General features: G+C 37.2%; 1 protein-coding gene across 2 annotated transcripts in view; it reads right to left on the bottom strand.

Annotated features, from left to right (window-relative positions):
* Nucleotides 1-24,132, bottom strand: part of rgs3a (regulator of G protein signaling 3a) — a 459,798-nt gene that overhangs the window by 411,377 nt on the left and 24,289 nt on the right. For both annotated transcript variants that reach the window (XM_028809166.2, XM_051931938.1), the window contains 2 exons: nt 5,448-5,498; nt 3,377-3,435 (listed from right to left, as the gene is read on the bottom strand). In XM_028809166.2, coding sequence (XP_028664999.2) covers nt 3,377-3,435; nt 5,448-5,498 — 110 coding nt within the window. The remainder of the gene's footprint in view (nt 1-3,376; nt 3,436-5,447; nt 5,499-24,132) is intronic.

The following is a 24,132-nucleotide window of genomic DNA, read 5'->3' as shown; positions in this document are numbered from 1 at the left end:
TAGAAAAAGTCTGACTGACCAACCATACAGAAAAAAGTGCTTGATTCATATTCCAACAGAATTCTAATTCTCATAACGCAATATGTGATAACTTACAGATTACTGAAGCTGAAAATGGTTTTTTTACATGTCACTCTCTACACAATGTTGCTAATTATCCATCCATCCATCCATTATCCAACCCGCTATATCCTAACTACAGGGTCACGGGGGTCTGCTGGAGCCAATCCCAGCCAACACAAGGCACAAGGCAGGAAACAAACCCCGGGCAGGGCGCCAGCCCACTGCAGATGTTGCTAATTAGCATAATCAAATTGTGCCTAAAGCCAACAACAATAAACGAAAGGTAACTGACAACAGATTATAGCTACAATGAGGTGGCTAATGTTAATGTCACTTAAGAGGGTGACAGGCAAGCCTATATGAGGTTTCAGGAAGTATCTGCCAGCATAGCTGAAGAACAATACAAGTGATGATAGCTGGAGCACCGAATAAAAATGTCATGCATTTAGTAGAACCATGATGTTGCACGTCTGCAATACTTTTCACTTAACACTCTGAAATTAATGGAAAGTTATCTGAAGAAATTCAACAATAAAATGCCCCAAAGTGGCTTCTTTGCTAATGTGAAATACAGTGTTCAAAGTCTCAACAATCTTTTTTTCTGTGCAAATTTACCCCTGTTGTTGCCATATATACAACAACAACAACATCATTTATTTATATAGCACATTTTCATACAAATAATGTTGTTCAAAGTGCTTTACACGATGAAGAAAGAGAAAAAAGACAAAGTAAGAATTAAAATCAGAGAACACTAATTAACATAGAATAAAAGTAGGGTCCGATGGCCAGGGAGGACAGAAAAAACAAAAAAAAAAAAAACTCCAGACGGCTGGAGAAAAAATAAAATCTGCAGGGGTTCCAGGCCATGAGACCACCCAGCCCCCTCTAGGTATTCCACCTAACATAAATGATCACTCTTCATTGTATTCAGGGTTCTCATGGAAGGACTACACACACATGTAGTTTGTAGTTGCGTATCTTCTTTAAAAAATTGTCTATACATATGACCTAACTAATAAACATGGAAACTGCGGCTTCAGTTCTGCAGTAACATCTAATAATACTTAGGATTATACCCAAAAGACACCTCTTGATACGGTATGATGGATATAGGTCAAAGGTGGCCAAGTCAGGTTTAGGGACATTGAATTTGAACTGCATTCATTCTCAGCAAGACATTTTCCAGCAACTAATGTATGCAGTAAGTATTTATTGGAACTTTTTCAAGTTCTTGCACGTGCGTGGTTTGCTGGAAATATTTTACATCACACATAGGAAAAAATATCACTTCCATAGACCTTTCTGTTTTCTCAATTTACTGTAAACGTTTTGTTAGGATCTGAATAACCTCTAAGTGTGTCACTGCAGCATAGATATAGAAATGCATAGATATGTGTGGTTGCATTGTGAAAAGTTAGAATAATCCTAAATTTAAGTTATGCACCTTGAAATTATAATCAAGTTTTAATTTTTGAAAAAGGAGTTCAAATTTATTTTACTTCTAAAAATAAGGAGGGACAGTGACAGATGCAACATTCTGTGAATTACGTTTCTTTTTCAACCCCAATTTAACTCAATCATTGGGAATTTCTTTCATTTATGAGATATTTTGGTGCACACTATCCTCATTCTTACAAATGTCTCTAGTTATTAAAAAGTCCGGTTGTCTGAACACCTTAGATATTTACACTCTTGACACGCACTCCACTTAGGTGGCCTCTGTCGGGTGCATGTACAAATATACAAATGACACTTTTTTGTCTGTCATTGAATCTGTTGTTATATTTGCTTTAATATTTTGGTTTGCCAACTTCAGCATTAAGAACATAAATTATCTTAACAACACTGTAAAAATGACTGATATGTAGCAGACCTGTGTCACTGAGCTGCATTACAAACAAATCAGAAAGAAAGCCAACTCGATTCTGTCGGACCAGAAACCTTCACTCACGGTCCTAGAGGGTCAGACTACCAGCAAGTTTTCATTCCTACCAATTTGACAATTTGAAGACTGTCCTTGCTGATAATGAAACTTGGTATTTAATTACATTGCTTGTTGGAGCTTTCATTCTTCCAAGACAAATCTTTATCACATTGTGGATTTTTCTTTTCTTAGGATATTATTCATATGTTTTTCAGACTGGAACATATTTGCACTTTTCCCTTTCATTCATTTCTAAATTTTTTATTAACACCAGTACTTCATGATGTGTTGTAACTTGAACCAAGTTAGCTGGAGAACTTTTAGTTTCTTTCTTTTTTGCATTTCATTGTTAACCATGACTGCTTAAGAAAATAGGAATCAATAAAAACCTAAACGTTGCTGCTTAAAAATAAAATAGGCAATTAAGGGTTCTGAATCATAACAAGTGAGTCAACTAAAATTAAGTCCAAAAAACATATTGCTTCAGCAGAAAATAAATTGATTATAAATGAGAAATTGGTTGAAGTGAAAACTTATAGCCACTGCAGCCATCCAGGGCCGTGTGCAAAAATCCCTGTTCAACAATGTAATTAAAATATGTCTTGGAAAGCTCAAACAAGCAATATAGTTAAAAACAAAGTTTCATTATCAGCAAGAACGGTCTTCTAAATAGGAAACTGGCTGGAACGAAAACCTGATGTCAATGCGGCCCATTCTCTTTTTTCCAAATTTCAGGTGCTCTAACTAGGCTGCATATTTAGGTTAACAAGGGTACACAGAGCAACAGATTTAGGACCTCTTTGACTGGCAGGGCTGTATGCATTTTGAATTGTGTTACCTGTACGGATGCTGCTGAATTCTGACTTATTATTATTGTCTAACTGCTAAAGGTAATTATTCTTCTATGTACAAATCTTGAGTGTGTGCATCTCTATCTATATCTATATAAATTCTAACATTTGTCTGTCTGTACATCTCTCCTCTTTTCGCGAGAGGTAAGATCAGATCATTTTTTCTATAATTTGCTTGAACATTACAGTTGATTTTGTTACTTCTGTCATCACGCTAAGTATCATAGTTCGCTAATCATCATGTGAAAATCTTTTCTATACCACTCCTCTGTCCTATGCTGTCCATTATCTTGTGAACGGGAGTACTCGTGGACAAAGATCTGATTTAAACCAGGAGACACAATATGCCAAAGAACGCACAAGAGAAAAAGGAGATCTTAGGACAATACCTTAAGAAATGGTGCAAAAATAATAAGGCAATGCTCATCAACTTCTAAACAATGAAAACAAATTACATTAAAGGTGTTGGTCTGGACCTCTGTTATGACTACTTTATTCTGTAGGTGGTAATCAAAAATGCAAAGCAAACTCTTACCTTAACATAGGAATCACAAGTTCTGTATTCTTTACCCATAAGTCCTTTTGCTTCCATAACTAGGAAAAACACGGAAAAGAATGCATTTATTAGTTTAACTGCTCATCCCAAATAATATTAGACAGACAGACAGATACTTTATTAATCCCAAGGAGAAATTCACATACTCCAGCAGCAGCATACTGATAAAGAATAAATGAGATGCTCTTATTTCACAAATAGTGCCTCAACAAATAACAAACCACCATGCAATCTCCACATACTTTTAAATAAAAATTATAATTTCTCCTTTGAGGTTTCTGACAATAATAAAGGAAAAATATAAATCAACATGAAAAGCTTTAAAGTTAATGTTAATAAGGTGTTCTTGATTGTGCATGTGCACCCTAAAATGAGCTGGGAATTCAATCAAAGACTGGCAGGAACCAATCCTGGACTGTGCATAAGGACATTATGCAGCCCTTACAACCTGCACCTGCACAGGGCCAATTTAGAATTAAGAATTAGTTTCACATGCACATCTTAAAGAGTGCCTGACGAAAAACCCATATAGGCACAGAAAGAACAAGCAAACTCTACACTGATGACGATCAGACATAGCATTTTTTAAAATGGATGCAGGATCCATCAAACAGCAGAACAATTTAGACTGTGCCAACATGCTCCCTCTACAGAAATACAATTATTATCATTATTACTAGAAGAGCTGTTCTATACATCTAAGAAGGGTTTAAATATAAGTTTGTAATGCACCATCTATTGGAATGTATTTTGTAATGTAAGTAGTAGTAAAAATGTAATGTATGTTACATTCCAACAGATGGCACATCACAAACATTAGCACTGCTTTTATGAATCCCATACTAAATGCCATACAGTCAGGTCCATAAGTATTTGGACAGTGACACAACTTTCATCATTTTTGCTCTGTACGCCACCAGAATGGATGTGAAATAAAGCAATCATTATGTGATTGAAGTGTAAACATTCAGCTTTAATTTAACAGGTTTACTGAAAATAGTGTATTAGCTGTTGTAGCAGTTAAGGCTTTTGTCCACCTCTTGAACCCTCAGGTACCACTCCAAACACCAGGTAATAGTACGTCCTCACAGGTGGTGCAGTGGTAGTGCTGCTGCTTTGCAGTAAGGAGACTGTGGAAGATTGTGGGTTCGCTTCCCGGTTCCTCCCTGTGTGGACAGCGTTTTGAGTACTGAGAAAAGCGCTATATAAATGTAATGAATTATTATTATTATTAATTCTTCTTTATTGTACAACAGTACAGTGCACCAAGCACCCTCCACTCCACACTACTCATATAAATCAACTCACAATAATACTCTTTCCTCCTCGCCCAGACACTTCGCCACCCTACCTCCCAACTCAGCTCAATGTCCGGGCTTTCCCAGAGTCCTTTTATACACCCTGACCCGGAGGTGTTCCTGCCCAACAGTCCACAGTTCCTTATTCCTTCCGGGTCAGGGTAAACAGTCCTTATCTTCAACCTGGAAGCACGTCAACTCTCCTGCTCACGTGACCAGGATGTACTTCCAGGTTATAGGGCACACATAAGTCCACGGGCTTCCCGACAGCGACTCCCAGTGGTCCCAAGGTATCCAGCAGGGCTGTGTATACAAACTACATAGTCCATGAGGCCCTGCTGGAACTCGGGGCACATCCATGCTGTTGGGAGAGCTCCTCCTGGCGGCCTGGGGGTGAGGGCCGGAATAGGAAGCCGGCAATCCACCACACTGTTTAAGAATGACAGCCATTTTTATATATGGTCTACCTATTTTCAGGGGCTCAAATGTATTTGGACATTTAATTGACAAGCTGTTCCATAGCCAGGTGGGAGCAGTTCCCTCATTACATCCATGAAACAGACACATAACAACTGGACAGATACACACACAGACTCTTGTCCTTTTATTAAGGTGGATGGCCACCCTGTCTGTGACATTACGTTTTATAAGACCAATGGATATCTCCTGTTGGTTATTTTTAGATTCAACTGGCATCTTTGGCAGACATTTTAGTGACTACAAAACAATTTCATTGTATCTCCTTCACTTACTATAGACAAAGACTGCACCTTCTTCAGCTCCAATGGAAAGTTTAACCTGACCTGGGGAGAGACACAAAAAACATGAAATTATTCCAATGCCAAGTAAGTATTGCAAAACATTTTTGGATCAAGGACTTCCTGAATGATCACACTCTGAGGGTTAGAGTGGGCCCCTAATTCTCCACACAGATCAGCCTCAGCACTGGCTCCCCACAGGGCTGTGTGCTGAGCCCCCTGCTCTATACCCTCTACACCCATGATTGCATTCCTGCCTACTACAATAACACCACTGTTAAGTCCGCTGACAATACCACAGTAGTAGGGCTCATCTCTGGGGGGGATGAGTACACCAAAAGGAATGAGGTGGAGCGGCTGGAATTGTGGTGTAGGAATAACAACTTGCTCCTAAATATAGCCAAGACCAAGGAGCTAATCGTGGACTTCAGAAAGGCGGCAGTCAACATCCAGCCACTCATCATCAATGGGGACTGTGTGGAGAGGGTCTCAGACTCCCGCTTCTTGGGAGTCACCATTAGGGAGGACTTGACCTGGGGAACACACACTGCTGAGGTAGTGAAGAAGGCCCAAAAGAGATTATACTTCCTGAGGGTGCTCAGGAAGAACAACATCCCTGAGAAATTGCTGGTGTCCTTTTACCGCTGCACAGTAGAGAGCATCCTCGTCTACTGTCTCTATGCATGGTTCTCCAGCTGCACAGTAGCACAGAAGAAAGGTCTCCCAGCGGATAGTCAGCTGTCCTCTCCCCTCACTAGAAGAACAACATAGTTCCTGTTGCCTCAGGAACATCAAGAAAATTCTTCAGGACCCATGACACCCAGGACATGCATTGTTTGACGTTTCAGATCCATAAAGACCAAGACAAATAGACCTGAGAAACAGTTTCTATCCTTCAGCCATCACCATGCTGAATGCTGCTAAGAGGTCAATCTGACCAAGTGCACCTTCATGTTTACAACACAATACACTCTCATGTTTACAATACAGCTCTAAGTTAACATTGGATAAGGGACAAGTGCAATATAAAGTATGCATGAGTGGAAATCAGTGTTCTGCTGTTATGGACTATTTTGATACTTATTGTATTCCCTTTTTATTTTAGTTTTAACTTGAGTAATTCTGTTTTTTTTTATTTTATTTTTTGCACTGGAAAATTGAAACCTAAAATTTCGTTGTACAATGTCTCATTGCTACAATGACAATAAAGATTTTGATTTGATTTGATTGATATATTGGCTCCAGCAAACCACCATGACCTGTAGTTAGGATATAGCAGGTTGGATAATGAATGGATGGATGGATGATATATATGGATCAAATAATCAACAACAACAACATTTATTTATATAACACATTTTCATACAAACAATGTAGCTCAAAGTGCTCAATAACCCTTACAGGGAATACAAAAACTGTGAATTTAAAGCATATTTTAGTAGTACTAGGGTGTTGTACCATGTTAGCCATTATGAATGTAGTGAGAAGTCAAGTAAAATGACACCTTTTATTGGCTAACTAAAAAGATTACAATATGCAGGCTTTCGAGGCAACTCAGGCCCATTCTTCAGGCAAGATGAAATTATACATTACATTAATCATTACATCTTGTAATCATTTAAGAAAATTTTAGGAAATACTGAAGTGCTCATAATTGAAAACCATCATAGACTGTATATAAAAGCAAGGTAAGAACTCACCACTGAGCAGCTCCAAACTAAAGTCAGTTTATCAAAATCCAGATAATTAAATCTGTCATCTTAAGCTCAATATCCAGTTTCAAGGAAATGCAAACATAACAGGCAATGTACACTTAGATGGCAAAAGGATACTTAATGGAAAATAAAATATTGACCACAGGCCTACAGGTGGCATTAAGATCACCCAGGATAGAAGGTAAGGAAAGTAAAGGGCAGCCATGACGTTCAACCAATATTAAATGTGTCACTGTGGATTATGTACTCCATAGGTTTTGCACTCATATAGTATAACCCTATATCTTTTCATGTACCATTTCTACTTATTATGTTATATTGCTTGCTTTTCCTTTTTATTATACTGTACATTCATGCTTTTGTTTTCATTATTATACTCCATCTGTCTGTGAGAAAAAATTCTTGGACTTTGCCGTGAGAAACTATGATAAGGTCCTCTGTTCCCAGAGATGTTCTAGTATGAAGGAGTGAAATTACTTGTTAAAACACCCACTGGTTTATTGTAACTAAATAATATTATCTTAAACTTACAAAAAAGTGTAACCATGCACTAGCACATGAGACCTCCATAACTGCTGACCTCTTCAACACACTGACCCATGAATTGCAACCCTCTGTAAACTTTCACCCTGCTAACTTCTGCAGGCTCTGCATATACAACAGAAAAAGTATCAGGAGCTCCCTGGCTAACTGCTGTAGTCATCTGTCAACATTTACTGGGTTCACTGCTGGTTTAGAATTCTGAATTTCCCCATGGGATTAATAAAGTTAATCTAATCCAATCTAATCTAGAACCATACCGCTGGTTTTATATCCTCATTCTGTTCTGGAACTGGATTAATCTTCCTGACAATCCACCATCATGGTTTCCCACTGAACTTAATTTAGTCTCCCAACGCACAGTTTCTGTTCTCCCATTCACGATTGAAGACAGGATTCTTCCTAATCCGGCTCTCTTATTCTCTTATTCCTTATGCTTAAGCATCATGGGAAATGTTTCTTGAATTGAAAATGGGTCTATAGACAAAGAATGAGGGGGAAGAGGAGGGTCTTCAATGCAAAAAATCTCTCATGATGCTTCAGTTTCCCCAATGGATTTGTGCCGTTTATTTCAGACATACCTATTTAAAAATATTTTAGCAAAAAATCTTGTTTTGCACATTTTGAGCATATAGCTGTATAGGCGACATATGAATAACACAAGCAATGTTAGTTTAATTTTCTTTTTCTTTTTTTTTCATGGACATTTTCACTTCATCTTCTGTTGTCCAGAGTTGGTCACTATTGAGTCCCTCTCTATCAGAAACTTTGTTTTGTCCTTTCCCAATGAAATCAAATTAAAAACAATATTTGGCTACAACTACAAACAACAGAGTAAGTAACATATAAAATAAATAGTCCTGGAATCAGCCTAGTCCTTCTTAGTCTGGACATTTTCCTAATGCTGCTACAGTATGTCTTTTTGTAGTCTGAACACCAAAACTGCTTACAGTACTCTAGGGCAGGGGTCTCCAATCACAGTCCTGAAGGGTCGCCGTGGCTGCAGGTTTTTGTTCTAACCCGGTTGCTTAATTAGAAAGCAATTCTGCCAATAATTTAATTTCATGGCTTGTTAGTGCTTTAACTCTGCTATGTCAGCTCATTCTCATATCCTAGACTTTCTTCCCCTATCTAAGGATATCATCCAAATGATTTGAAGGCTAAAATGGACGAGCAATTCTCAATCATTCACTTTTTTTCTCTTTACTTTCCTTCCAAGTATTTAATTAAACCAAATAATGCAAGATAAATACACACTGGCCTAAATGGTAACAAGCCAAATGGAGAAATGCTGGTCTCTTTTGTCATTCGCATGTTATTGCTAATTAGGATCCATTAAAAACTGAATGAATACAGCTGTTTAAGATGAAAATAAGCAATAAGCATTCAAAATCTTAATGAGCAAGACAACTAAAGTGAAGCAGAAGTGTTACTTGAGCAATTAGTGCTTCTTATTAAGCAATTGGGTTGGAGCAAAAACCTGCAGCCACTGAGTCCCTCCAGGACTGTGATTGGAGACCCCTGCTCTAGGGGAAGCCTCACCACTGTGTTATAAAAGTTAAGCATAACCTCCTTTGACATTGTGCCATATAATTTAACATTCTGAAAGCCTTCTTAATGGCTTCTGAACACTGTCTGGATGTAGACATTGCTCAGTTCACTATGACTCCCAGGTCCTTCTCATAGTGAATACTTTCAAATGTATGAGCCTCAATTCCTCCCACCCCTCACTGTATATTTAAATCTAATATTTCTATGTCCTTACATTTATAGTCATATGAAAAAGTTTGAGAACCCCTCTCAGCCTGCATAATAATTGACTCGACTTTCAACAAAAAAGATAACAGTGGTATGTCTTTCATTTTCCTAAGGACATCTGAGTACTGGGGTGTTTTCTGAACAAAGATTTTTAGTGAAGCAGTATTTAGTTGTATGAAATTAAATCAAATGTGAAAAACTGGCTGTGCAAAAATGTGGGTCCCTTTGTAATTGTGCTGATTTGAATGCATGTAATGGCTCAATGCTGATTACTTGCAACACCAAATTGGTTGGATTAGCTCGATTCGCCTTGAACTTCATAGACAGGTGTATCCAATCATGAGATATAAAGGTATTTAAGGTGGTCAATTGCAAGTTGTGCTTCCCTGTGACTCTCCTCTGAAGAGTGACAGCATGGGATCCTCAAAGCAACTCTCAAAAGATCTGAAAACAAAGATTGTTCAGTCTCATGGTTTAGGGGAAGGCTACAAAAAGCTATCTCAGAGGTTGAAACTGTCAGTTTCAACTGTAAGGAATGGAATCAGGGAATGGAAGGCCACAGGCACAGTTGCTGTTAAACCCAGCAGGTCTGACAGGCCAAGAAAAATACAGGAGTGGCATATGCGCAGGATTGTAAGAATGGTTACAGACAACCCACAGATCACCTCCAAGACCTGCAAGAACATCTTGCTGCAGATGGTGTATCTGTACATCGTTATACAATTCAGCGCATTTGCACAAAGAACATCTGTATGGCAGGGTGATGAGAAAGAAGCCCTTTCTGCACTCACACCACAAACAGAGTCGCTTGTTGTATGCAAATGCTCATTTAGACAAGCCAGATTCTTTTTGGAACAAAGTCCTTTGGACTGATAAGACAAAAATTGAGTTATTTGGTCATAACAAAAAGCGCTTTGCATGGCGGAAGAAGGACAACACCGCATTACAAGAAAAACACCTGCTACCCTATTGTCAAATTTGGTGGAGGTTCCATCATGCTGTGGGGCCGTGTGGCTAGTTCAGGGACTGGGGCCCCTTGTTATAGTCGAGGGTCGCATGATATCAACCCAATATCAACAAATTCTTCAGGATAATGTTCAAGCATCAGTCACAAAGTTGAAGTTACACAGGGGTTGGATATTCCAACAAGACAATAACCCAAAACACAGTTTGAAATCTACAAAGGCATTCGTGCAGAGGGAGAAGTACAATGTTCTGGAATGGCTGTCACAGTCCCTTGACTTGAATATCATTGAAAATTTATGGGATGATTTGAAGCAGGCTGTCCATGCGCGGCAGCCATCAAATTGAACTGAACTGGAGAGATTTTGTATGGAAGAATGGTCAAAAATACCTCCATCCAGAATCCAGACACTCATCAAAGGCTATAGGAGGACAGCGTCTAGAGGCTGTTAGATTTGCAAAAGGAGGCTCAACTAAGTATTGATGTCATATATCTGTTGGGGTGCCCACATTTATGAACCTGTCTAATTTTGTTATGATGCATATTGCATATTTTCTGTTAATCCAATAAAATTAATGTCACTGCTGAAATACTACTGTTTCCATAAGGCATGTCATATATTAAAAGGAAGTTGCTACTTTGAAAGTTCAGCCAATGATAAACAAAAATCCAAAGAATTAAGAGGGGTTCCCAAACTTTTTCATATGACTGTACATGCATTTAATTTTTAAATAGATAAAGCTATCTAAATAGATAGCTAGATAGATAAGACAGACAGATAAGATAGATAAGAGAGAGAGACAGAGAGAGACACAGATAGACAGATAAGATAGATAAGACAGACAGACAGACAGACAGACAGACAGACAGACAGACAGACAGACAGACAGACATTTTTACCCAGGTGGAAGGATGGCTTTTTAAGGAAACTCTTTAAATAAATAAATAACATAAATACACACACACACACACACACACACACAACAGAATGACAAAAAAGTGAGAAAATTAAAAAGAAAGAAAACATTTTGGTAAGGTTCATGTCACCATAGCCCATTTGCTTCCTGTGTTTTAGGCAATTTTTCACCCACCTGCACACTATGCTCTGAACTCACACTTTTTTTAGTTTGATGCCCTATCAATATCTGAAAATCAAGATAAATAATATCATATGCACCCGTCTGATCGTATGGTTTTGTTGCTTTCTCAAAGATTCCAGTATATTGTTAAAACACAACCTCCTCTGTCTGAACCCTTGCTGATTGTTCACTCCTGTTCTTACAATGTAATGCGCAGTCTTTTCCTTCACAATTCCATCCATTAAATTTACCCGTAATACACATCAAGTTTACTTGCCTTTATGTATACACATGTATGCATTTAATTGATTTTCAGAATTGCAAAAAATAAATGCTTGAACGCAAGCAATAATGTCAGGCTGAGGACACATCAGAAACTCTTAAAAAGCACCAATCCACACAGGAACTGTGTTGTAATGCATTTTTCTCTTGATAAGGCTCTTCCAACTTTCACTGCAATATCTTTCATGAAGTCCTAAAACGATGCATTTGTTATGCAATTCAGGGCATAGTTTAATGTAATAGAGTTAAAAATATTTGGCTAAAATAAGAATTGAGTAAGAAGATATCAAGATGTATGAAATTTTTGGTTGCATGGTATTGACTTATTTACTGCTGTATTTTGACAAACTCACCTGCACAAAAGTTTAATACATTTCTTAATGAAAGAAAAGCAAAGCAATCTCGCAGAGAGTCTGAGTCTGCTGAAACCTTACAATCGTTTCCTGTTAACAAAATGAGAATGCAGGCATTTGGTATGAAAGGTTTTACAGATTAATTTTCTGCTATATCTAACAGCTGCCAGCCAACAAAAAAAACGATAAAGTTAGAGACCTAAAACTGGATGCCTAAGAAGCAAATTCACCCCAGCATAAAGAATGTTCACTAAGCAGATTATTAGTATACTTTTTAGAGCAGATTCAGCATTTGGTTCATCAATGAAGCATTATATTTATTTTTTTCAAAATAAATTAGACAGCAAAATTAGCCACAAAAATTATGATTCTGTCAACATGACATACGGTAGCTGTGTGTTGTGCACTAATCTACATGAAGAGGCATGCCAGTGTTCACAGATATTATAATTATATGCACTAAGACAGAAATGTATAAGGTATAAAATAAAAAGATTTGCTTTAGGTTCACTGAAAATGTATTAATTTCCTAGGGGGTCAAGCACTTCTTTGTTCCACAGGCAGAGCTGTCACACTGTGCTTTAGTTCAGTCCCATTGCTAAATACGTTCACACAGTTGAACACCACTATTACAATTCTGAGATGTAAACTTTTCTTGATATGCTCAACAATGCAGACAGGAAACACTTCTAAACAGTACATACACCAAAATATTACTTTGTTGAGTCAAAACAGCAGAACTTCAAAATTAATTTGCCAAAAATCAATAAAGTGCACAATGAAGGAAGGGATTGGAGTATTAACATACCTAATGAATGAAAATTCAAGCACTAGCCCATTAATTCCACCAAGTCAGGATTAAGAAAAGTGAATATCAATACAGCATCACATGATGTAAAGGTAAAAATTATCATGGCAGGTTGGATATTTATAAAACTGCAGAAAATTGATATATATTTATTGTAGAAAAAAAACAAAAATACAGTTGCTTCTTAAATATTAGTGAATGTGCAGCTGCAGTGGGCCCTTGTAACTGTGCTATAAATTACTTGAACCTCTTGTATTTCACAATAGAAATAAAATTGAGTTTAATTGCATTTTACAAAAGTATCTGTGAAAGCCTCTTTGTGAAAATGAGTAATAACCTAACAAATACAAGCATAATTATTAGTGAAGTACACCAAGCACCGTGACACAATGCTTTTACAATAATATCATTTTCTCGGATATGGGAGCTTGCCAACTGTATGAACTTCGAATAAGGTCAAGAACACCATAGTATTAAACAGGCATAAAGAAGAGATTAAACAAGGGAAAACAATAAAAGCAGCAGACATACTAGTAATACAATATACATGCTGGCTTTCAAGTCCTGCCTCCACAGGTTGTCAAACCGCATCTTCCAATGACCAAATCTCTAAATCTCTCTCGTTTTTTTTCACCCCACTAGTCCTTCTTACTCCCTTTATTCAAGTATTTCTATTAGATTAGATTACTTCCCCTGACTCAGCACTATAGTCAATTAGCCTATAGGCTTCATGAAGGTTTTAAAATCAACCTGGAATCACTACTGTCACTCAGAAGGTTATCCGAGTTTAGAAACAACCTTTGCAAGTACTGGAACCAAGAACTCATTCTAGCAACAAATTTTTGACTGCAATTCTTATATAAAAGGAACAGGCTGCATTCCATTTGAAGTGGGAAGTTGGAATTTCAGTTTGTCTGATGTCAATCCACAATGGCAACATACACTGCAAATTTTAGTGAGAGCTGTAGTATTATACTGTTTATTAGCACTTCTGTCCATTTGTGTCTCATGAAATCAGTCGTACACACAGTACTGTCCAACTTCTATCTGTGGACAGGCTGCTATGGTGTTTGGATACTGTTATCAATTGGTATTTATTCCAATGGAGGAAGCAAAACAATGGTTTCCTGGATGCATCCATATTCATTTTCCGAACATTTACTACAACGTGTGAAACTCGGGTGTAATTTTATTCCCGGTTCCAACATCCAGCTTCCGAGGTGAATGGAACACATTAATATATGCCTCAAGTCTCCTGTCCATTTAGTATTTTGCCCACAGAACACTTAGGCAAGGACAGTTTCGATAGATCGATGGAAATGAAAGGCACTATATAATAGACAGATCAATAGATAATTCCATCTTCTAGCCGTGAGCTTCCTTTCCTATTCTAGTCAATTCAGATTTCTTTCAGTGTCCATGGGTGCGGCTGAGCTCTCTGTTTCCTTCTCTGGGACTGTCCTTGTATGCAATACTTCGATTCAACAGATTAATTCTGAATAAGAGACTCAAAGAGATTTGAGTATTAAGAATATTTGATGGCTTGGTTAATTTTTGTATTAACTTTCAGTTTATTAATTCAAAAAAACCACCCTTATCTTAACCTTCTTAGTGTTACATTTTTCTTCAAAAATAATGTATCATTGGTTTTTTTTTTTGGCTTGAAAAATTACATTTTTATTAAATCTCATCTTTCAACTGTAAACCGTCCAAAACACAAAGTACAAAGTCAAAAGTGTAGAAAGTACAATAATGATACAAATAGTAATAATGATGAATAATAATAAAAATATGAACAGCACACTGCAGATGTGCAAGTGACGCCAGCATCACTTTTGGGTTCACCAGAATCACTTTTTCAGTTTCACAGACGGTTCTAACTTCACTGCCTAAAGAGAGATTTCACCTCATTGTCACTGCTGAGCGGCCTCTCTTACACCATTATAAGGCTAGGAGAAGAAAGATCTGCTGTGTTGCCCAGGTAAATGCTTGGGCCCGACGCTTACGCAAAACATGCCTATGTTGTTGCCGGAGTAATGCTCGGCACAAACGCTTTTGGCAGTTTAACAGCCCGCGTAAATCTTGAGTCTTATCTGAGACGTGTCTATACTTCTGCACGAGTGACACTCGGGACTAATGCTTCTGGTGCTGTTTTTCCAGCCCGAGTGATGCTCGGGTCTAACACTAAGAAAGTTTATAAAATAAAAAATAAAAAAATACAGCAAACCTACCCCACTGTTTCTCACAGTTTCCCACAAATAGAAAATTTAGGAGTGTGCCGTTGCTACTACAAAATGATATATATAAAATGAAAATCCATGAGCAATAGCATTTCCCACCCCGTGCTTAACACTTTTCGAAAAACGTCATAAAAACTACACATGCACGGACTGCCTTCTTGTCACTAGGTAGATTACCATTGCAATCTTCTATACAGTTTGCCTTCACGTTAACCAACAAACAAGCAGTTAAGTGACGCATGCACTGGTGCTACCTTCTCATGTTCTGAATTCTTCAGAGACACGTGGTTAGTTGTTTAGTGCCAAGGCAGTGGTGTTAAATATCAAACAGAAGTCTCTTAAAATTGTCAAGCCAGCATTCAAATGGTATTATACTGTATATAAAGAAGGATGGTTTAATTCATTAGCTCATATGGAGATGGCTATTTTCATTGGTTTTTTGTTTTTTTTTTTTGTTTTTGTTCTTTATTTCGCCTTATACAATTTCTTGTATTAGGAATTTGGTAGTTTTCGCATACCCCTTGGGGTCAGAGCGCAGGGTCAGCCATTGTACAGCGCCCCTGGAGCAATTACAGGTTAAGGGCCTTGCTCAAGGGCCCAGCAGAGCAGTGGCCTTTTTGGCAGTGACGGGGATTCAAACCGGCAACCTTCGGGATACCAGCGCAGATCCTTAGCCTCAGAGCCACCACTCCGCCCTAATTTAATTAACTTGTTAGAGCTTTTGTATAGCCATTGTCACACACGTGTGCTTGGGAGGCAGCTTATAGGCTCTGGTAATGATAACTACCCACCAAACCAGGGTTTGTGGCTGTGTGCTAATGCCACCTCTTTAACGGCTGCTCCACCACAGATGCCATTTACATTGTCTGCCCTCCTGGACATGCCTGGAACCCATATGACCAGCAGTTCTGCCATCTTTGAGTCAGATCACTACTGGACTTCTATCCGAAAAGACATCTATTTTATCTTTGTAAAGAGATTAGTCCCTTTTTTGTTTTATTTTCATTATACAGGGTCACACTGACATGCCCCAAACCTTTTCCTGCATCTGCTTCTTGTTTTACACCATACTTCAAACTTCATGTTCACTTCCTATTTTGGGTGTTTTAGTGGTCCATGTAAAATGCACATTCTTAAATTATACCTATTACCAATACAATATATTGTCTTGTGCACCATATGATTACGTAGCTTATGACTTTTTAACTAGATTTTCTTATTCTCCTACATTTATAAAACGGTCAAGTTATTTGTTCACTATTGTGCAGACCCTTAAACCAAGGCATATGTTCAGCTAAACATCATGAATGTTTTTTGTACAAATAGGGAACACTAAAGTCCCCGCACACAACCTTCATACCCTATGCATCTTGTTGTATTTTCCAAACCTGTCTTATCCATTATAGGAACATAGCTGTACAAATAGTAATGGGGTAACCCAACAACAATAAATTGACATCCAATTAAAAAAATACTTCCAGTAAGGGCTGTTAGCTTTTCTTTTACTTTATATTGACTTATTGCGGGCATTTAATTTACATCATAGCTTCACATTCAGACAGCAACCAGTGTTTCCAACAAAAATCAGATATAGTAACAGGTTGGCAAATGACGTTATTTTGGTCATGTGACCATTTACATATTTCTTTTAGTTTAAGCAGTAAAACTTTTGTTGGCAAACCTGTTCAACTGCAACGAAAGTCTTCTGAGTATGTGCATCATCATAACTACAATTTTTTAAGTATTTTGTGCCAGATAAAATTACGGTAGTCAGGCACTACGCTTTAGTAATTTCATATTTGATTTCTAAGCTGGGTAAACATCAGCAATAAAATACTTTTTCTGTGTGATAATTTGAAGTTGCAACTTAGCATTTCCCATCAAATAGAAAAGTGTGTCAGTGGGCTATAATAAACAACTGAATGACTCTTGGTGAACCTCAAAGAAGGAATGAGTGTAGATACTGTACATTATAATTGGCACCAAAGGTGACTACTGAATGAAAAGGAAAAAAAGTTAACATTTGTGGTACTTTTAGCAGACTAAAAATATGCAAAATAGTAATAATCGTCTTAGCCATTAAGCAATTAATTTATTTATACTCTATGAATTTATACACCAAAAATGTTATTGTAAGTACCTAAATATAATGGAGATGATCACGTGACCAAAACAGTGACACTCCCCAAGGGTGCACCCATTGTTAAAACAGAGTTTTGTATGAAACATTGGCTTATACACTTATATTTTGCAATTTGAAGACTAAGGCAGCTAAACGATCAACTGTCTGAACTTCACAGTGATACTTAAAACTAATTCTGAGAAAATGTACTTTTTGCCTGGGTGGCACAGTAGTAGCATTTCTGCCTTACAACTAAAAAAGCTGAGTTCCCGTCCCAGGTGCTTCCTGTATGGAGTTTGCATGTTCTGTCTGTGTCTACCTGGGTTTCCTCTGGGTGCTCCGTTACCTCCAACAGTCCAAAGACATGTAGGTTAGGTAGACTGGCGAAGCTAAATTGGCCCAAATGTGTGTCTGGATGAGTGTTCACCCAATGATGGACGAGCACCATTGTCTGGGGCCTGTTCCTGCTTTGTGTCTGATGCTTGCTCAATCTTCCCTGCAACCTGCTTTGGTTAAGCAGGTTTAGAAGATTGATGAATGGTACCTTTTTCTGCTATTGATAATAATAAAATTAAAAAGAAGTATGTACATATCTGTATTTTGACCTAGCTAATTTTTGTTGGCCCTTAATGCTCACTTCTGCATAGTTAAAATCTTGACAGGTTGCTGTATATAAGGCAATACATGTAATGGAACTACTTTCTATCTATATGGAGAATTGATAAAATTGTTCATTGAGATACGCAAGTAAGAAATTCAATGCCTATTCTATTAAAATAAAAGTATTAAAATGCAGACTAGACCCATTTGCTCATTATGTTGGCATTTACAACTTAAAGAAATATTCTGATAATTGAGAAAGCCAGTTGCTAGGACATTTTTTGCAAATGCTGAAGTGAGGACAATTGTTCTGGTAGCTGATGTTTCACAAGTCAAAGTGACCAAGTGTGATGTCAGCATTGAAGTCAGAAGGGAAAGCATTAATACCTACCGATGCCTGAAACCCGTTACTGAGATAATAAAAAAAATATATAAAATGAAATGCCCTCCTTCCCCTAAATCTTACCACAGTCATAATGTGCTTTGAATATACATCCTTGTCAAATTGCATGTCAACTCTATAAATTAAATTTGAACATCTAAATCAAATACTGATTTTCAACAAAGAGATCTCCGACAGGCCCAATTAGACAGATTATGGAACATTTCCTCACAAGTCCTCCTCATTTTGTGGGATCCAACAACACACACACAATGAGAACTTAAAATAAAATAAGTGTTCCTGTACTGGTGCCTTTTATAAAGCAAGCAACAATGAGGTTATAGTAGAGCAGCAGGCAAACCAAGTAGCGAGAATGTGTACTTTAGTGAGACTGAGATATACAGTAGAAGGGTGTAATGTGTGCACACTATGAAAAAAAGTCTCAGAACTTTATCAGATTCAGGACACAATATAGCAAGTACAACAAGCAATGTTTATCCGGATATTTAATGGTGGTCGATGTCAGGGAGCTCCTTTAACCAATATAAGCATACACTGTGTTACTTACAGCTAGGCTGTTTTTTCTGCTTACACAGAAGGTAGGCCAGAGGTGTGTACAGAGATATGTTGTTCAATATTTTTGTAAAAGACAATTATGAGTGCTTAAAAAAAGTAAATGTCTAAAATCACAGCATTTGTGCAGTTACACTTTTCTGTCTCTTTGTTTCTACAGAAATGACGACAGGGTACAAGTCTCCGATTGTAAGAATCCATTAGTGCTTTTTGCATAGCTTTTGTACTTCTGTAATGACACAAGAATTATTTTTAAATGATGACAGTGAAAAACAAAGTGGAATTCAACATGGGAAAAATAATGTCCCATGTAAAGTTTAAAACACTTGAAGAGTCAGTGACAAAGTATACTGTACTGTTGTTTGGGTAGCCAATAGTGGCCTAATAAAACAGTATTTTATTACCTCGTCAGTTATCAATACATTTCACACAAACCTCAGCAGAAAAACAGTGTCATGTCAGAATTATTGTAACAAAGACAAACAACATTAAAGTTAATGAAATGCTGAATATACATAAATATATACCTGAAGCCAAGCATGATCAGGCCCAGCCAGTACTTGGATGTGAGACCAATCAGGAAAAGCTTGGCTTGCTGCTGGAAGAGGCACTGGCGAGACCAGCAGGAGACACTTTCCCTGTGGTCTGAATGTGGATCCCAATGCCCCCGTGGAGTGACGGAAACACTTTGTTGTAAAAATGTCACAGTCCTTTGGAAGAGATGTAAAAAAATCGATAGTCCCAATTTTCTATGGACATAAAAGATCCCTGGGCATCCTTCGTGTCCTGGCTAAATTTCCCACCACAGCCTAGTCATTTTGGCCCCCTAATTATCCCCTGTCTCTAACTGGGTCTCTCTCACCACTTCATCACATAACAGCTAATGTGTGTCGAGCATAATGGAAAATGGCTGCCATCACATCATCCAGGTGGATGCTACACATTAGTGGTGGTTAAAGTGGCTCCCCATTCACTATGCAAAGGGTTTTGGGTAGTGAGAAAAGCGCTTTATAAATGTAAATAATTATTATTAAAAGAGAAATAATAAATAAAACTATTACAAAAAGACATACCATTGCATTATCTTAATCTGTTCATTTTACAAATTTCTTTATTATTATTATTAATGTTGTACAGTTTTCCTGACATCATATATAATAAAGCTAAAAATGTTTAACATATAACAGCTACTCTGTGGTAAGACAACTTCCAATGGGACTTTAAGTCTCAAATATATATCAGGCTTTGTAACCAATATCTTTAACCGTATTGTATATAAAGAATTTTAAAAATTACACATACAACTAAAGTCTCTTGTCAAATCCTCAGCAAAGAGAAAAGAACAATCTAACCTGAAACCAGTAATAATTTGGTGCCCTCTGCTGTTATAAATGAACACAATGCTTTCATGTTTCTGCTCTATTAAGACAGAAATCATGAAGCGTAAATTTTCAGTAAATAGTATACTCTCTCCTGATCATCAATTACTTAAATGCCCAACTGAATATACATCATATTGTATACAGAAAATGTCATACCTAAAACAACATGTGTAACTTTAGAAATAAAGTGAATAGCTAAATGATTTACTTATGAAAAGAAATACTTAATATTGTGAATCTCAGTAACTGGAAAATGAGCAGGGGAAAAAAAAACTCCCAAAAAATAACATTGCTCCCCTTTCACCTTTGCGCATTTTTTTTTTTTAACACTATTTTCACCATGACCTAGTTGCTTTGTAAGTTAGGATGTCCCTCGACAATATAATAATAACAACAACAACAAAGAGTTGTTGAACTAAGTTGTGCTAAGGAATCAAGACTATGAAAAGGTTTTTTAATGTATATTACAGTCCCAACAGAAGAATTCACCTCCTGGAAGTTGCTCACATTTTTATCATGTTATTGTATAGAATATTAGTGCATTTAATTCAAAGTTATGCACAAGAATCAAAAAAAGGTGAAACTACTCGTCTAACCTTCAATGTTTGTTTGTCTTAGGCAGAAATGATACTCATTAGTTTTATTCCAAAGTTCTATGGCAGAGGTTTGCATATTTGAAAATTCTTCTTTGCCAAATGGGTCAATACTGCATTATGGCAGACAAGTGAACAGCAGTTTTCCAGTTTCTGCTACCTAATTATATTTGGACAGAGGTGGAGAGTTTCTCACCTTTCAATTAATTTACAAATTACATTATGTATTTTTGACGAGTTAGCTTTTATTATTGGTGCCACATCTCTTCTAGATTTTATTTTAAGAGAATCATTTCAATTCAGTTTTTATTTCAGCTTAAAAATAAGAAGTGCACACTGCCCCTCTATAGCACAGGGGTGAGATATAGCCACACAGGGACACCCATAAAAGGAACTGAGATGCCCTTTTGGTTTCCCACTTTTAAATCAAAAACTTGACCCATCCTCACTGTCACTGGCCAAGTGTTGTTTCTTCAATCCAATGTCAGCAGGCTTCCTGTTTGTGGTCCGTTATTTTTCGGAGCAATTTTTATTTTATTTTAGCAACAAATACATGTGTCTTGCATATTGTGAGCATACAACCAGATGACCTGACATGTTGTTTATGTGAAACGAGTAACATGAGATTTCTTCATGGACTTTCTACTTTCTCATATGTGAAGTATAGGTAAAGTATTTATCTAAGGTATTGTAATTGTCAAAAAATCAGATGTCAAAATTTTGACGTTTTAGACCACCCTGTGTCCAAAATACCATTTTTGTAATTGTGTGTGTGTGTGTATATATATATATATATATATATATATACACATATATAAACATGATAACCCAAGTACACTTTCACTTAGGTCAACCGATTTTTGCATACAAGTATTAGGCACAAAACGTTGATTTCTATGAACTTTTGGGCTATTTCCGCTACCGGAAGTGGTACTTTACTTGTTATTCATGCAGCTGCACAGTCCAATTTATTTTACTTTTCTTTTATAATAATTGTTCAATATATTATTAATTTGATTTGATTTGTTGTTGTCTTGCTGTTTAGTCCGAAATATCCATCCCCATATCCGAGTATACGAGAAAGTCTTGGGGAGACCACTTCTGATTTTTTGATATTGTTTGCTGTTGGCCACCTTAGGCTCCACTTCTATCAGAAATGTTGTGATTTCTGTTCTTCAAGAAAACATGACACTAACATTTTTTTCTCAGCCATCACTACAAACCACACAGGGTAAATGCCATAAAAATATAATTTTTGCGTGTAGTATTCCTTTAATATAGGACTCTATGGCTGGTGTCTAGATTTGTGGCCAGTTTATAGAAGGCATCTCTCCTGCTCACACATTTCTTTCTCAACCCTGTAGGTCTCCTCAAATATCTCCACTTTGCTTCAGGGTTCTCCCAGGCTGACCCCACTTACAGTGGCCACTTCTAATTACTCACTGCCCGTTGAAGACACAATGAGACACACATCCCCCAAAAGTCCACACACACTTCTATGTTGCTCCATGTGCCTACCCTCTGCCTTTCCAGACAGCACTCACTACTAATTCTATATGCCTCATTTATGTGGTCCATCTTAAGTCTTACCTTCCTCATCATAATAGTCTTTAGCCATAACCCTTCATGCTTTTTTCCTAACTCTAACTCTTTTGTGCATTTGATCTCTTCTAATTTGTTTAGCCACATCTACAGAAGCATCCTTGATGCGAACAATCATATAAAGAAACACTGGTGTCCCATGCCTGATCCATCATAATGGATGACTGGCATTGTCACAATACAATTTCATCTCAGTTGTTTTATTACCATGATAGACATATTTGTAATCAGTGATAATGCTAAACTTGTTCTAGGTGTAACAAGGATTTATGCCAATTACGTTTTAATTTGGAAAGTGGATTTTCATTGCAATTCAAAGCATATGGCAAAATTTATTGTTTAGTCGACTGACAAACATCCATCCATCCACCAATCTATACAGCAACCCATTTTCAAACCTGTTCATCCTGAGGGGGTTGGCAGTATGTACATGTTTCTTTTTAAATGTGTTATTATCAGTAGCAGAAAAAAGTACCATTCATCCATCTTATAATCCTGATTAACCAGAGCAGGGTCACAGGGAAGATGAAGCCTGTCTTAGCAAGTGTCGAGCGCAAGGTAGGAACAGTCCATCGCAGGGCAAAGATACACACAAGGGCCAATTTAGCAACACAAGGCAGCTAACCTACAGGTCTTTGGACCGTAAGAGGAAACTAGAGCACCTGGAGGAAACACCATCTCTTTTTGGTGAGGTAGCAGCACGACCACTGCGCCAGAATGCTGCCCACACTGACAAACATTTGAAAATGAACTGGAATTTTAGTTCCCTCATTCATAAATAGTATTTAATAAAAGTCAGAGTCTTCTTTATAATACCTGTGCATTATATTTCTACACAAGTGCTGCTCTTTTCTGCTCTCTGTCTTCTCCTTGATGATTTAGAACAGAATGGCAACATAAAATAAAGTATATTATTTTCCAACTTCATGCATTAGTGAAACATTGCAAACTTGTGCATGGGCATTAATAAATATCACAAAAAACATTGAAAAACAACTCATTAAATGTAAAGATTAAACATCAAGCAGCTTGTATCTTACTCAGGGGTGAAAAATAACTATTTTAACAAAGATAGGGTTAGGGTAGGGTTTGAGAGTAACATGCAAACTCAAGTTAATCAGTTTGGAAACAGCTTTGCTTAACTGTGTGTTTAAACAAATCCACATCTTTATGTGCATGCATTACGTAAAGATTTAACTGCATTTTACCTGTGAACTTGTGACAGTGCTCTGAGCGTGCCTCTCAGTGAAGAACACTAAACAAAAATAAACTGAATTGAAATGAAATTGAATCCTTTTCTCAATCCTAAACAGCAGCAGTTCTGATTCAGTGTTCCCCCAAATTTCCTCAATCTTCTCAACCTATCATGGACTGTGATCCCATAAAACCTGCATAGAAAGTTCTTTTTTTTTCAGTCACTGCACAGAGCCATAGGTAAGAATAAAGATGTAGACTGACCAGTAAATTGATAGCTTCATCCACAGACATTGCTCATGCTTAACCATATTGGTCAAGTACAACTTTTATAAAGCTGCTACTACAGCACCAATTTGTTAGTCAATGTTGTGATCACTAGCTTCCACCTAGTAATGCTGCTCACTCCTTAATTTCAGAGAACATGACAATTCGTTACCACAAAAACATAGTGACTTCAGATTTGGAGATGTTATTACTCATCCCAAGCAA

Source organism: Erpetoichthys calabaricus, chromosome 9 (assembly GCF_900747795.2).
Source record: "Erpetoichthys calabaricus chromosome 9, fErpCal1.3, whole genome shotgun sequence".
In the NCBI taxonomy this organism is placed as follows: domain Eukaryota; kingdom Metazoa; phylum Chordata; class Cladistia; order Polypteriformes; family Polypteridae; genus Erpetoichthys; species Erpetoichthys calabaricus.
The sequence above is the reverse complement of the archived record's forward strand: the minus strand, read 5'-3'. Positions and strand labels throughout refer to the sequence as shown.